The following is a 16,380-nucleotide window of genomic DNA, read 5'->3' as shown; positions in this document are numbered from 1 at the left end:
GGGCGTCTCACCTGTACTGTGCCTTTAAGGAATCCGCATACCGGCGAAATCTAATGTAATCATCCTGAGTCACATCCGAAATTCTGACGACTTCCAGCGCCCCCCGCTGGTCAGTACAATATCCATATCACCCTGCACCCGTGAAGAGTAACCGTCTTTGACCAAAACATAGTCCAGATCCAGTTCTATAATCACAATGGTCTTAAAGGGCCAGCGCTCAGCTGTAATCTGAGGGGCTCACATCCTATTTAGCGGGAGGTTCTTTATTTTTTCAAAAGACCAATAGGAATTGGACAATTATCTCAGAAGCTCTTTATTGGGCTCATGGGCGATTCCCTCATAATCAATCATCAATTAAGTAGGTAAAAGGTCTGGAGCTAATTCCAGGTCTCGGGATTTGCATTTGGAGCTGTAGCTGTGAACCCACAACATCCAAACCTGAAAAGAGAAAGGCTGAATTAGACTTTACCAATGAAAAAACATCTAAAGAAGCCGCCCAGTCCTGGAAAAGCAGCAGAGGACAGAGGAGACCAAGATCACCCTGTACCAGAAAGATAGAGGAAGAAAGTCAGGAGAAGGCTTGGAGCGGCTCCTGATCCAGAGCACAGCATGTCCTCTGTAGCACATGGCGGAGGCGGTGTGATTGCTGGACTGCAGGGCTAACAATGGTCCTTGATGATGGAGGCGGTGTGCTGACCAGCCTTGCAGGGCTAACAATGGCCCTGGGGCACTAGTGATTATTGATGATGTGACTGAAGACAGAAGCCGTCGGATGAATTCTGTAGTGCACAGGGAAAGACTTTCTGCTTAGATTCCACCAAATGCAGCAATGATTGGATGACGCTTCACAGACAGATGACCCAAACCATCCTGGGAAAGTGAAGAAGAGGAATTTTCTGCAATGGCCGAGTCCTCAAAAAATCTCACCCCATCGAGTCGCATCTCACAGGATTAAGACAAAAGTTAAGGAGAAAGAGCCAAATACCAGAAGCAACTGAAGTCACCGCAGTAAAGGCGGCAAAGCCTCACACCGAAGACTAGAGGAGAGGAGGCCAGAGGAGGCCAGCGATGGAGATGTCCATGGCCGAAAGCCTCACACCGAAGACTAGTAATGGAGACATCCATGGCCAGAAGTCTCACACCAGAAGAGACAAGAGATGGAGACGTCCACGGCCGAAAGCCTCACACCGGAGGAGGCCAGCGATGGAGACGTCCACGGCCTGAAGCCTCACACCGGAGGAGACAAGCGATGGAGACTTCCATGGCCGAAGCCTCACACCAGAGACCAGCGATGGATAAGTCCATAGCCAGGAGCCTCACACATGAGCAGACAATCAATGGAGACATCCACAGCTAGAAGCTTCACACCGGAGACCAGCGATGGAAACGTCCATGGCCAGAAGCCTCACACCCGAGGAGACCAGCGATGGAGACGCTGGAAGCCTCACACCCAAGGAGACCAGAGATGGAGACATCCATGGCTAGAAGCCTCACATCGGAGACCAGCAATGGAGACGTCCATGGCCCGAAGCCTCACACCCGAGAAGACCAGCGATGGAGACGCTGGAAGCCTCACACCAAAGGAGACCAGAGATGGAGACGTCCGTGGCCAGAAGCCTCACACTGGAAAAGACCAGCGATGGAGATGTTCACGGGTGGAAACCTCACACTGGAGGAAACCAGAGATGGAGATGTCCATGGCCTGAAGCCTCACACCAGAGGAGACCAGAGATGGAGACGTCCATGGCTGGAAGCCTCACACCGGAGGAGACGTCTATGGCCAGAAGCCTCACACCGGAGGAGACCAGGGATAGAGACGTCCATGGCCGGAAACCTCAACCCAGAGGAGACGTCCATGGCCGGAAGCCTGACACCGGAGACCAGAGATGGAGATGTCCAACAAACTGGAGCAAGTTCAGAGAAGAGTGACCAGAATGGTGACTGGTCTGCAAACCATGTCCTATGAGGATCAGTTACAGGATTTAGGATTGTTTAGCTTGCAAAAGAGAAGACTGAGAGGAGACTTAATAGCGGTCTACAAATATCTTCCAGGCTGTCACACTGTAGAGGGATCAGTTTTATTCTCACTTTCACAAGGAAAGACTAGAAGCAATGGGATGAAACTGATGGGGAGGAGACACAGATTAGATATTAGAAAAAACGTATTGAGAGTGAGGGTGATCGACGAGTGGAACAGGCTGCCACGAGAGGTGGAGAGGTCTCCTTCAATGGAAGTCTTTAAAAAGATGTTGGACGGACATCTGTCTGGGATGATTTAGTGAATCCTGCTTTGAGCCGGGTGTTGGACGAGATGACCTAGCAGGTCCATTCCAACTCTAATATTCTATGATTCTATGGCCAGAAGTCTCACACTGTAGGAGATCAGCGATGGAGACGTCCCTGGCCGAAAGCCTAACTCCAGAGGAGACCTGCGATGGAGACGTCTGTGGCCGGAAGCCTCAAACCAGAGGAGACTAGCGATGGAGATGTAAAGAATAACACAGAATTCACCCCCCAATAATGCCCCCCCTCATCCTCTCCCCTAGAATCCCCTATCCTGCCTCATAGGATCCCCCAATCCTGACCCCTAGGACCACCAATCCTGACCCCTCAAACCCCCCATCTTCTCCCCTAGACCCCCTCGATCATGCCCCATCGGACCCCCCCCATCCTGCCTCCTAAGATCCCCATCATCCTGCTCATGGGCCGCAGGATCTGCCCCGTTGCGATCATGAGCCTCTCGTCAGGTCCCGCAAACATTGTGCATGATACATTTGTCTTCTCCCATTGGGGCTGCATGGCAGCAGTCAGGGTGGTCTCTCGCCCCTCTCCATCCCGGCCCTGATTAACCCCAAGATTAATTCTGTAAGAAAATAAACCAATACTCGGGGCTCCTGGGGGTCGCAGCGCACACAGAATAGTAACGCATTTCCCATCATGAAGGGACTTTGAGGTGTCGTCTTTATAGCTGAGCCTGAAGCTGGGGACGGGGGGGCTGCAGCGCTGCGTACTGAGGACCCCCGGGGCAATTGTCACCACTGAAGAGCAGATCCTCTGATATGTCCTGGATTTATTATAAATTTCACAACGTTCTATGAAAGCCGAAGGGATCACCTTCATCTTCTAACGCCGAGCGACAAACCGGAGCCGGGAGGACGAGAGCGCAACGGTGTAATAGAGAACATAGAAACTGAGTGATACTGTCTGCTGAGCCGTGTATCTAATCCTCTCCTGTGTGATACTGTCTGCTGAGCTGTGTATCTAATCCTCTCCTGTGTGATACTGTCTGCTGAGCTGTGTATCTAATCCTCTCCTGTGTGATACTGTCTGCTGAGCAGTGTATCTAATCCTATCCTGTGTGATACTGTCTGCTGAGCCGTGTATCTAATCCTATCCTGTGTGATGCAGTCTGCTGAGCCGTGTATCTAATCCTATCCTGTGTGATACCGTCTGCTGAGCCGTGTATCTAATCCTATCCTGTGTGATACCGTCTGCTGAGCCGTGTATCTAATCCTATCCTGTGTGATACCGTCTGCTGAGCCGTGTATCTAATCCTATCCTGTGTGATACTCTCTGCTGAGCCGTGTATCTAATCCTATCCTGTGTGATACCGTCTGCTGAGCCGTGTATCTAATCCTATCCTGTGTGATAGTCTGCTGAGCCGTATATCTAACCCTCTGCTGTGTGATACTGTCTGCTGAGGTGTGTATCTAATCCCATCCTGTGTGATACTGTCTGCTGAGCCGTGTATCTAATCCTATTCTGTGACACTGTCTGCTGAGCTGTGTATCTAATCCTATCCTGTGTGATACTGTCTGCTGAGCTGTGTATCTAATCCCATCCTGTGTGATGCTGTGTATCTAATCCTATTCTGTGATACTGTCTGCTGAGCAGTGTATCTAATCCTATCCTGTGTGATACTGTCTGCTGAGCTGTGTATCTAATCCTATTCTGTGATACTATCTGCAGAGCTGTGTATCTAATCCCTATCCTATGTGATACGGTCTGCTGAGCTGTGTATCTACTCCTATCCTGTGTGATACTGTCTGCTGAGCCGTGTATCTAATCCTATCCTGTGTGATACTGTCTGCTGAGCTGTGTATCTAATCCTCTCCTGTGTGATACTGTCTGCTGAGCTGTGTATCTAATCCTATCCTGTGTGATACTGTCTGCTGAGCTGTGTATCTAAGCCTATCCTGTGTGATACTGTCTGCTGAGCTGTGTATCTAATCCTCTCCTGTGTGATACTGTCTGCTGAGCTGTGTATCTAATCCTCTCCTGTGTGATACTGTCTGCTGAGCTGTGTATCTAATCCTATCCTGTGTGATACTGTCTGCTGAGCTGTGTATCTAATCCTCTCCTGTGTGATACTGTCTGCTGAGCTGTGTATCTAATCCTATCCTGTGTGATACTGTCTCTGAGCGGTGTATCTAATCCTATTCTTTGTGATACTGTCTCTGAGCCGTGTATCTAACCCCATGTCTTCCTGTCTCCTAGATGCGAGGTGCACACAGAGTTTCGCTCCTGCTGCTCCTGGTTTGGGGGTGCAGTTACAGTCTGCAGGAGGCGCTGGAGGACCCCGTCCCCTGGGAGAGAATCCGCCTATGGCAGCTCCTGCCGGACCGGGACACCGATCTTCCTGCCCCTTTCCTGGACGGCCCCAGAGATAAGAAATCCACCGACCCGGCCTCGTTATTCAGCGTGGCCAAGGAGCTGCAGGGCTTCGGGAAGGAGCGGGCCGGATTCCGGTTCAGATTCGGGAGGAGAGAAGAAGGGAACGAAGTGGAAAAAGCGGAGCCAGAAGTGGAGAAGCGCAGCGCCACCGCCCTGGGATCTCTGGCCGAGGAACTCAACGGATACAATCGAAAGAAAGGCGGCTTCAGCTTCCGATTCGGACGATAGGTCGCGCTCTGCGCGCTCCACCTGCTCCCGGCGGGAACCTTTCTAATCAGTTTTCTATCTCCTGTTCATCCCCTCTGAGTCTCCGGCTGCGGCGTCATCCGGCAAACTGAACATCTCCACAAACACCGGCAGAATCCAATCTCAAACAAGTCGATAACTTCTTCTGTAGCAAACACAAAAGGGCAACAAATCCGCAGGAATGAAGACACGGACGCCGCGCGCTCTCCTTACTTACAAGATTAAAGGGGAACTCCACTCTTTTTTTTTGTTCTGTTTTACAATCACGATCATCATGGCTCCCAGGTCACTAAAATCACAGCAGTTACTTAAAGGGAGACTCCTGTATAAAAATAAAATGTTCCCCAGAAATGAAGGGGTGTCCTCAGAGAATGGACTGCAGTTTCCCTTTAATGTCCCCCTTCTGTGATCACAGTACGGCCACGAACCTGGCGGGAGCACGAGGGCTCATTTAAGAGAAGAGATGCAACAATGTATCATCGATTGTTACTTATTTTGTAAAAAATTTCTTTTTTTGTATCTTGTACTTTTAAAAATACATGTAAATGTCGGTTCCAGCAGCGCAGCGTCATGTGACTTCTGTCCTCTGATTCACGGAACGGCTGGAGTAAGTCAGGGGTTTCGGGGTCGGGGGAGGTAGCAGTTGTGATTGTCACAGTGATGCAGAACAAAATACTAATATATAAAAGTACATAAATTGTTTGTCCAACAAGTGCACACGTACTCAACCTGAACGCTAGAGCCTCCTTTACCCTCGATAGGTTCTTAATGCTCATTTGCTTTCTAAACACAAAATTAGGCAACTTAAATATTCACTAAAAAAATCCTACCCTCTTCTTGTTGTAAAATCTGTATAGTTCCTGTCAAAAGACGGCTGGGATGCTGTAGACACTGTGCAGCTCCTGTTAATAGCCGGCTGTGCTGCTGTAGAGTCTGTGCAGCTCCTGTTAATAGCCGGCTGTGCTGCTGTAGAGTCTGTGCAGCTCCTGTTAATAGCCGGCTGTGCTGCTGTAGAGTCGGTGTAGCTCTAGTTAATAGACGGATGTGCTGCTGTAGAGATTGTAGCTCCTGTCAATAGACAGCTGTGCTGCTGTAGTCTGTGTAGCTCCTGTTATTCACCGTCTTTGCTGCTGTATGGACTGTGTAGCTCCTGTTAATAGACGGCTGTGCTGCTGTAGAGTCTGTATACCTCCTGTTAATAGACGGCTGTGCTGCTGTAGAGTGTGTACCTCCTGTTAATAGATGGCTGTGCTGCTGTAGAGTCTGTGTAGCTCTTGTGAATAGACGGCTGTGCTGCTGTAGAGTCTGTGTAGCTCTTGTGAATAGACGGCTGTGCTGCTGTAGAGTCTGTGTAGCTCCTGTTAATAGACGTGTCTGCTGCTGTAGAGTCTGTGTACCTCCTGTTAATAGACGACTGTGCTGCTGTAGATTCTGTGTACCTCCTGTTAATAGACGGCTGTGCTGCTGTAGAGACTGTGTAGCTCCTGTTAATAGACGGCTGTGCTGCTGTAGAGTCTGTGTAGCTCCTATTAATAGACGGCTGTGCTGCTGTAGAGACTGTGTAGCTCCTGTTAATAGACGGCTGTGCTGCTGTAGAGACTGTGTAGCTCCTGTTCATAGACGGCTGTGCTGCTGTAGAGTCTGTGTAGCTCCTATTAATAGACGGCTGTGCTGCTGTAGAGACTGTGTAGCTCCTATTAATAGACGGCTGTGCTGCTGTAGAGTCGGTGTAGCTCCTATTAATAGACGGCTGTGCTGCTGTAGAGACTGTGTAGCTCCTGTTCATAGACGGCTGTGCTGCTGTAGAGTCTGTGTAGCTCCTATTAATAGACGGCTGTGCTGCTGTAGAGTCTGTGTAGCTCCTATTAATAGACGGCTGTGCTGCTGTAGAGACTGTGTAGCTCCTGTTCATAGACGGCTGTGCTGCTGTAGTCTTTAAATAGCTGGATGTGCTGCTGTTTCTGGGATAAATATTTACTCTCACTCTCCTTACTCAGCATCAGTGAGAGACAAATCAGAGTGCGGAGAGGGAGGGAAAGCATCTACGTCCTCAGAAAGGGCAGATAAAATTGAACAGAATCAGAATGTAGCTAGAGAGTGGAGCAAACACAGAGGAGCGGACGGATCACACAGGCTGAACAAGAGAGTGTGGAAAACCCACAGGAGACAGGCAAATCACACAGCATCAGAGTCTGACAGCAAAGAAGAGATAAAGCCGAGCAAGAGCGACGCTGAAGACACCAGAGCTGAAATCACACAGCGCAGATCTCCGAGAGCAGCAAGAGGAAATCAGAAACCGGAGCAGAGGATTGTAGAGAAGATAGTGGCCGAAAACACAACACAACAACACCAACGACAATAATAATAATAATAATAAAAGGCATACAATAAGTTTTGTTTCCTTTGCAAACATTTCCAAAACCTTTAAAACAAAACCAGTAGAGTCACTGTGCATATATACATTACTGATCCTGTATTATACTCCAGAGCTGCACTCACTATTCTGCTGGTGCAGTCACTGTTTACCTACATTACATTACTGATCCTGAGTTACCTCCTGTATTATACTGCAGAGCTGTACTCACTATTCTGCTGGTGCAGTCACTGTGTACATACATTACTGATCCTGTATTATACTCCAGAGCTGCGCTCACTATTCTGCTGGTGCAGTCACTCTGTACATACATTATATATCCTGAGTTACCTCCTGTATTATACTCCAAAGCTGCACTCCCTATTCTGCTGTAGTCACTGTGTACATACATTACTGATCTTGAGTTACCTCCTGTATTATCCTCCAGAGCTGCACTCATTCTGCTGGTGCAGTCACTGGTTACCTACATTACATTACTGATCCTGAGTTACCTCCTGCATTATACTCCAGAGCTGCACTCACTATTCTGCTGGTGCAGTCACTGTGTACATACATTACTGATCCTGAGTTACTTCCTGTATTATACTGCAGAGCTGCACTCACTATTCTGCTGGTGCAGTCACTATGTACATACATTACATTACTGATCCTGAGTTACCTCCTGTATTATACTCCAGAGCTGCACTCACTATTCTGCTGGTGCAATCACTGTGTACATACATTACTGATCCTGAGTTACATCCTGTATTATACTCCAGAGCTGCACTCACTATTCTGCTGGTGCAGTCACTATGTACATACATTACATTACTGATCCTGAGTCACCTCCTGTATTATACTGCAGAGCTGAACTCACTATTCTGCTGCTGGAATCTCCGTCAGTTGATCGGCATTGCTGTCTCGGACTGTGGAGGTAAATGTCTCATGTTTCCTGTGTAATACCGCCATGTATGTGGTGATGGATGTGCAGTTGTATCTGGGCGCACAGTGGAGGTTCGGGGGGCGATTACAGATATAACATTAGTGGCTCAGACAATTGTTACAGTTACAGGTAACATCCCCCGAGCAGCGACACCGCGACCCGAGAGCAGCATTTATGTAATTCCAACTAATAGAAATCCCCGCACTGCACCGTGTAATAATAGCGCTACAACGTGACGACCGCTGAGTGCGACAACGAGGAGGGGAAAGCATTAACTACCAAAGGTAGAAAGAAATTAACTCACTGGACCCTCACCTCTGTGAAAGAAAAGCAACTACTCCCTGTTATCAGCCATTACGAGGAGAGGAGACTGTAGGACAGGTGAGTACAATCTATTACTCCCTGTTATCAGCCATTACTGGGGAGGAGACTGTAGGACAGGTGAATACAATCTATTACTCCCTGTTATCAGCCATTACTGGGGAGGAGACTGTAGGACAGGTGACTATAATCTATTACTCCCTGTTATCAGCCATTACTGGGGGAGGAGACTGTAGGACAGTTGAATACAATCTATTACTCCCTGTTATCAGCCATTACTGGGGGAGGAGACTGTAGGACAGGTGAATACAATCTATTACTCCCTGTTATCAGCCATTACTGGGGGAGGAGACTGTAGGACAGGTGACTATAATCTATTACTCCCTGTTATCAGCCACTACTGGGGGAGGAGACTATAATCTATTACTCTCTGTTATCAGCCATTACTGGGGGAGGCGACTGTAGGACAGGTGAGTACAATCTATTACTCCCTGTTATCAGCCATTATAGGGATAGGAGATTGTAGGACAGGTGAGTAAAATCTATTACTCCCTGTTATCAGCCATTACTGGGGAGGAGACTGTAGGACAGGTGACTATAATCTATTACTCCCTGTTATCAGCCATTACTGGGGGAGGAGACTGTAGGACAGGTGACTATAATCTATTACTCCCTGTTATCAGCCATTACTGGGGAGGAGACTGTAGGACCGGTGAATACAATCTATTACTCCCTGTTATCAGCCATTACTGGGGGAGGAGACTGTAGGACAGGTGACTATAATCTATTACTCCCTGTTATCAGCCATTACTGGGAGAGGAGACTGTAGGACAGTTGAATACAATCTATTACTCCCTGTTATCAGCCATTACTGGAGGAGGAGACTGTAGGACAGGTGAGTATATTCTATTACTCCCTGTTATCAGCCATTACTGGGGGAGGAGACTGTAGGACAGTTGAATACAATCTATTACTCCCTGTTATCAGCCATTACTGGGGGAGGAGACTGTAGGACAGTTGAATACAATCTATCACTCCCTGTTATCAGCCATTACTGGGAGAGGAGACTGTAGGACAGTTGAATACAATCTATTACTCCCTGTTATCAGCCATTACTGGGAGAGGAGACTGTAGGACAGTTGAATACAATCTATTACTCCCTGTTATCAGCCATTACTGGAGGAGGAGACTGTAGGACAGGTGAGTATATTCTATTACTCCCTGTTATCAGCCATTACTGGGGGAGGAGACGGTAGGACGGGTGAGTATAATCTATTACTCCCTGTTATCAGCCATTACAGGTTGGGGCGGTGATGTGCAGATTCCTCTCCTGACCTCGTCCTCGGTGATGCAGGTAATGTGACTCCGCCATGTTTGCCTCTCCCCCTCCTCGGTGTCTGTCTCGTCCCCATCATGGCAGAGTATGGATTTTACAGGCCGATTAAGCTGCGAGCGCCTGATTCCAAATATCGACTCCCTCCTCCCAAAGTCAACAGGCGACAGATCGATAGCGCAGACGACACAACGGCGGCCATCACTCGCTCATCCCTCTGCAAACACAGTGCAGCCGGGAATATTTACTTTGTGATATCATGTATACGCAGAGCAGCCTCCGGAAACGTGACACCCATCATCCAAATATAGACCCTCCATATATCGGGAACACCCCACAAGACCCTCCGTATATCGGGAACACCCCACAAGACCCTCCGTATACAGGGAACACCCCACAAGACCCTCCGTATACAGGGAACACCCCACAAGACCCTCCGTATACAGGGAACACCCCACAAGACCCTCCGTATACAGGGAACACCCCACAAGACCCTCCGTATACCGGGAACACCCCACAAGACCCTCCGTATACAGGCGACACCCCACAAGACCCTGTATACAGGGAACACCCCACAAAACCCTCCGTATACAGGGAACACCCCACAAGACCCTCCGTATACAGGGAACACCCCACAAGACGCTCCGTATACAGGGAACACCCCACAAAACCCTCCGTATACAGGGAACACCCCACAAGACCCTCCATATACCGGGAACACCCCACAAGACCCTCCGTATACAGGGAACACCCCACAAGACCCTCCGTATAAAGGGAACACCCCACAAGACCCTCCGTATACAGGGAACACCCCACAAGACCCTCCATATAGAGGGAACACCCCACAAGACCCTCCGTATACCGGGAACCCCCCACAAGTTACATGTTGCCCCGGTTGCGGTGTATACTCTCACCTCCGCCGGGCGCGGTACTCACCGGTATTCATGTTATGGATGATCGCAGTAATTAAACCTCGTTTACATTGTGTGCCCAGTTTGTGAGTGCAGCCTGCAGTGTAAAGAACGGAGGATGTAGTTATTGAATATGATGAAAGTTTTTAAACCCCCGTCACTTCCATGCGGCTCGGTTGCAGTACCAGACACGGCCTGTAGTCGGGGGCGGCGCTATTTCTACAATAATCCCTCCCCCACTTGTGAACGACCCCTTTAAATAAGTCGCGGAGGCAGAGTCTGTAAATGTTTTTGTATTTTGACAAAATTGTAAAACCGCCACAGATGTGACATCACAGAGGAAAGTTCTGTACAGGAAGTGACATCATCGCCGGAGGCGCCAGTGACACGTGAGCGGAGGCCCCCGGAGGTGTCTGTTATATAGGTGTGTATACGCCGTACCTTGCTGCCCCGCTTCACATCTTATACCGCGTGCTGCCCTCGCTGTGCCGCCAGTCCGGACCTCGCGCCTTTTTTTGTTCTATGGACACCAGCAATGGCTGCCACCATGGTAATGAAGAGGTTAGGAGCCGGTGCCGGCCTCTGTTCTCGCCCGCGGGTCCGAGCGGCTGTCGCTGCCACACGGCGGTAAACAAATACGAGCCGGATTACAAAAACTCGCTTAACGGAAAAAACGCCAACATTTATAAAATTGCATATTTCAGATGTGAACCGTCTTCCAGAGCTGCATTCTGTAGCTTCAGAGCTGAAATCTCCTGACACCTTGCTGGTTTTGTTGCCGCGCCGCCATGTGATTGGAGCGTCAATGGCATCAATCAGCGGCTGCAGAACAGTGAGTGCAGCTCTGGAGCATACAATCAATGGCTGCGCGCTCTGGACGGCGCCGGCGGTCCTGATTATGAATACTTGCATAGAGCAGACGATCGGGCGACCAATAAGGCACGGATTACCGTCGCGGGCACCGGGGTGACGCCGGCCCTCTGCCCCCCGGGGGGCACCGACCTGGCGACCAGCGAGGCAGCACGACCCCCGACACTGAAAGGAGAGTAAAAAACAAATGGTAATAAATGACGTCTGAGCGCGGACGCCGTTATTACAGGCACCTTAACCCTTTCAGCCCCGGAGGCTTTTCACAAGGAAGGCATCTACGTGTGCACATTATAGACATATACATAAAACTCGTACAAGGACAAACCCCAAATCTACACAGAAAAGACTTAAAAGAGGGTCCCGCAGTATAATACAAGGGGAGGCACTGCTGGTTCAGTCTCTGGATTGCACAGATTGGTGGCCTCCGATCATCACCGGCCACGTGTGCCACCGCCGCCACTGACACCGTCCAACTGATTTTGGTTTTAAAAAAAAGAAGAATACAAAAAGTAAAAAAGGAAATTGCACTTAAATTTGTGAACTTTTTGCCCCTTGATGGCGGCCGGGTGACGCGTGGGAAGGGTTAACGGAATGCCGCGCCGCCGACGTGCAGGGGGTCGTGTTCCGGAATGTTTGGCACTTTCAGATGTGCAATGGGGGAGGGGAGATGATCCCCCTCCTCGGTACCTGGCGGTGCGGCTCTTGCAGGTAGGGGGAGGGGAGATGATCCCCCTCCTCGGTACCTGGCGGTGCGGCTCTTGCAGGTAGGGGGAGGGGAGATGATCCCCCTCCTCGGTACCTGGCGGTGCGGCTCTTGCAGGTAGGGGGAGGGGAGATTATCCCCCTCCTCAGTACCTGGCGGTGCGGCTCTTTCAGGTAGGAGGAGGGGAGATGATGCCGCTCCTCGGTACCTGGCGGTGTGGCTCTTGCAGGTAGGGGGAGGGGAGATGATCCCCCTCCTCGGTACCTGGTGGTGCGGCTCTTGCAGGTAGGGGGAGGGGAGATGATCCCCCTCCTCGGTACCTGGCGGTGCGGCTCTGGCAGGTAGGGGGAGGGGAGATGATCCCCCTCCTCGGTACCTGGCGGTGCGGCTCTGGCAGGTAGGGGGAGGGGGGATGATGCCCCTCCGCGGTACCTGGCGGTGCGGCTCTTGCAGGTAGAGGGAGGTCATAGCGCTGAAAAGCGTCCGTAACGCGAGGAAGGAACCTGTAGACCTTGGCGGTCCGTGTCATGTAGAACCGAAGTGAAGGCGAGGGGTGATGTGCCGCCCCCTCTGAAGGCCGGGGGCACGGTGCGGACCACCAGTCTGGGATGCATAGTTGTAAGACCGCCGCCGTCCTCCGCACTGAGCTGCTACCTCTGAACCACATCGCTTATCTCTTTGACAGATGACAGCAGCTTGGTAAAGTCCTGAGGCGTGGCGGGTCCTCCGCCCGTGGAGGCGGCGGCCGGGCAGATCTGCAGGTCCCGGAGGCTGTTCTCCAATTTGCTCATGGCCTCCCGAAAAGCGAACTTGTTCCTCATTTGCTGAATGGAGTCCACGTAGCAGGTGCAGAAGGCGTGGAGGTTCTTGGCGGCCTCCAGCACGGCGCTGTGGCTAGCCATCTGCTCGGAGTTGCGGTTGATGGCGGCCCGCAGGCACGCGGTGCTTTCCAGCAATGTCTCTTTGGTGACGGCTCCGCTCAGCAGCTTCTCCGGAGGTTGGCGCGTTTTGCGCAAGGAAACTCTGGTGGAGATGAGTGGAATGAACGCCGTGGAGGAGGAGGACAGTGGCGCCGGCTGGGGGGGCTCCGCGCCCGTCTGGGCTCCCACTCGCTTCTCCGTGGACAGTGGCTTGGCGGAGGACAGTGGCGCGGTTTTCTTGGCACCGTCCGTCACCGCGGGGCTTGTTCTGACGTGGTCTTCGCTCTGGGTGGCCGCTTTGTGCTTTGGCTCGTTTGTGCTGGCCTCGTGGCTAAGGCTTTGGGGGGAGAAGATCTTAGTAGACTTCCCCCCGATGCTGGTGGAAGACGAGGTGGGCTGGATGGACAGGGGTAGAGGGGGGCTCGGTTTGACCTTCAAGGCTTTCGTTTTATCCTTGGCGGCCGGCTCGGTGGCTTTGAGTCTCCTGAGACGGAGCTCTGTCTCGGTTTTGCCGACACTCGGGGTTTGCTTGCCGGTGGAATCGCTAACAGTTTTTATGCTTGCGCCCTCATCTTTCTGTAAAAGGGAGGACGACATGGAGCCACCGGCGGGTTTTCTACGTGGTAATTTTGGGGTCAGGCTGGGAGGACTGGAGCCTGGACTTTGATCGGCGTCTTTAAAGACTTCATCCGCGGGCTCCTCGGGTTTTTTGGGCAGGCGGGGAGGCGGTGTGACGGCCCCCCTAGAACAAGAAAGGTCCGGTTTGCCCTCGTTGCCTCTTTTACGGGGCAGGGCTGGTCGCTCAGCTTTTTGGGTACCCCCGGCGCTAGACAGGTCCATCATATGCCGGGTGGAGGGCATCTCCCGGGGCAGTGTCACCGACTTCCACTCCATGTCTTTGGACCCGAGCGGCATGCACGAGGCGGAGGACGACCTCTGGAAGCGTTTGCTGCCGCTGCCTTCCTCTTCACCCGGCGGCGGTTGCCGTCCTACAATCGCAATGGACTTTTTCCAGTGTGGGGTTAGGAAGAGCACGCCTCCCTGCACCGCGCCATTGGTCATGGCCGCCCCGTTACTTGGGAATTTGGCGGCATCGATATCGCCGCCGTTGCTGGCGTCTCCGTCCAAGCACCTCTGCTCCATTTCCCGGAAGGAGCTGCTGCGTTTCGGCGGCGCGGGGGCCGTCTTCTTCTTCCTCTTGATTAGCGTGCTGAAGAGGTTGCTTTTCTTACTGTTGGGGAGCAGCCGCTCGTCCTCCGGGCCGCCATCGGCTGTGCCGACCCGCTCCTTACGAGGGAGGAGAGGAGACACGGCGGCCGGCTCCGGGTCCAGAACATCTGCAAGAAAGAGAGAAGACGCAATCACTGAGGAGGTCCAGCCCACCATAACTGGGGCCCCCGACAATACTGCGCCCGATAGGGGCCGGTTACAGGAGGCGTCCAGGTACCTGGGTCAGCGGCTCCTCGGATGTGTGAGGTATCTGTGTTATCGTCCTTGGTCTCGGCCGTCCTCCGGGTGGTCCTGGTTTTGGTCGGCAGCTCGGGGGCCTGCAGGAGGCAGCTGACGTTCACCTTCAGCCCCTTCTTCCCCAGCTCTTTCTCCACCTCTGTACAAAAAGAAAAAGGTCTTGTTACATTGTATCAGTGCAGATATCCCCTATGTGAAGCGCTACAATGTACATGAATCAGGGGGCTCAGGATGAGCAGAGCTATAGGGGCCTGATGTACGCCTCTATAGGCAGGCGACAATCCCCGGGGATAATGCAAGCGCTGCCATTAGTCATATCCACTGCTGCCGTCTGCCAGGTTTCTGCGCTCCCTGCGGCTGGATACAAACACCGCCATTTATCCCCCGGAGCAATCAATCAACAATTATTCCACAAAAAGACATTTATGGGCGGGAAGAAAAAAAAAAAAAATACAAAAAAAAAAAACACCACGAAGCCTTGAAATGAAAGTGGGTGCAGCTCTCCGGGCCGCGCCGAGGACAATGGCTGAAAAGCCGGCGTTTATTATGTGCTCAGCCCCTGGTAAGAGCAATTATCGGTGCGAGCACAAGCGAATGCATTAGAGGGAAGGCAGCGCCGCTCACCACGGCGGGAAAAGAAAGGAGACGCGCAATATTGTGCAAAAACAATAATACCGCTACCAGGAGGCCGTGCGGAAACCATATTGTCTGGGATCTGCGCAGAGCCTTTGTAACATGCGTCATTGTCTGCAGAGGCGAACCTCGCGGCGCGCTGCTTTATATATATAGCGGCAGAGCGGGGTGCCAGTGACACCGTGCAATGCTTCATGCCCCCTGCGGGGGCGCTGCAGCTAATCCCAGGGGACCATGTCTGGAGACTTTGCTAACAAAACAGGGCTGTGTAAGAGGAATATCCCTTTAAGAACATTCCAATCGCTTAAGTAACAATCCCCTAAAATCCCTCTAATTCCGGATTAGCAAATCCCTTATCGTGAGGAGGAGGCGGCTGCTGGCTCCCTGCAGCGCTCCCTTCTGCACCGGTGATGAGGCGGGGGCTCCATACACCGGCCGCTCCTGTCCCGTGGGGACGTGGAGACAATACCGCAGCGAGATGAGGCTGGGTCTGCATACACCGGCCGCTCCTGTCCCGGGGGGACGTGGAGACATTACCGCAGCGAGATGAGGCTGGGTCTGCATACACCGGCCGCTCCTGTCCCGGTGGGGACGTTACCGCCGGCTATACTGGACAGACAGCACATGCTCTTGGCACCCTGCAGAGATCCCTTCTGCACCGGTAATGAGGCTGGGGTCTCCATACACCGGCCGCTCCTGTCCCGGGGAGACGTGGAGACATTACCGCAGCGAGATGAAGCTGGGTCTGCATACACCGGCCGCTCCTGTCCCGGTGGGGACGTTACCGCCAGCTCTGCTGGACAGCACATGCTCCTGGAACCCTGCAGCGCTCCCTTCTGCACCAGTGATGAGGCTGGGGTCTCCATACACCGGCCGCTCCTGTCCCGGGGGGCGTGGAGACGATACCGCAGCGAAATGAGGGATTCAGCAGCGTTTTATAGCTGGACCATGGAGTTACTAGTTCAGCAATTCCCTGCTTTCTTACTAAAGCTTCAGAGCAGATGAA

At 51.9% G+C, this 16,380-nt stretch overlaps 2 protein-coding genes across 2 annotated transcripts in view; one reads left to right on the top strand and one right to left on the bottom strand.

Annotated features, from left to right (window-relative positions):
- QRFP (pyroglutamylated RFamide peptide) overlaps positions 1 to 5,471 on the top strand; it is a 16,888-nt gene extending 11,417 nt beyond the window's left edge. Inside the window, exon 2 of the mRNA XM_075322916.1 lies at positions 4,498 to 5,471. Coding sequence (XP_075179031.1) covers positions 4,498 to 4,902 — 405 coding nt within the window. The 3' untranslated portion in view covers positions 4,903 to 5,471. The remainder of the gene's footprint in view (positions 1 to 4,497) is intronic.
- Positions 5,472 to 11,059: 5,588 nt separating this feature from the next.
- Positions 11,060 to 16,380, bottom strand: part of ABL1 (ABL proto-oncogene 1, non-receptor tyrosine kinase) — a 29,118-nt gene continuing 23,797 nt past the window's right edge. The window contains 2 exon segments of the mRNA XM_075324379.1: positions 11,060 to 14,611; positions 14,722 to 14,880. Of these exon segments, the coding sequence (XP_075180494.1) occupies positions 13,005 to 14,611; positions 14,722 to 14,880 (1,766 nt within the window). The 3' untranslated portion in view covers positions 11,060 to 13,004.

The sequence above is a fragment of the Anomaloglossus baeobatrachus genome, chromosome 9 (genome assembly GCF_048569485.1).
Source record: "Anomaloglossus baeobatrachus isolate aAnoBae1 chromosome 9, aAnoBae1.hap1, whole genome shotgun sequence".
NCBI classification, from domain to species: domain Eukaryota; kingdom Metazoa; phylum Chordata; class Amphibia; order Anura; family Aromobatidae; genus Anomaloglossus; species Anomaloglossus baeobatrachus.
This window is presented reverse-complemented; position numbering and strand designations above follow the sequence as displayed.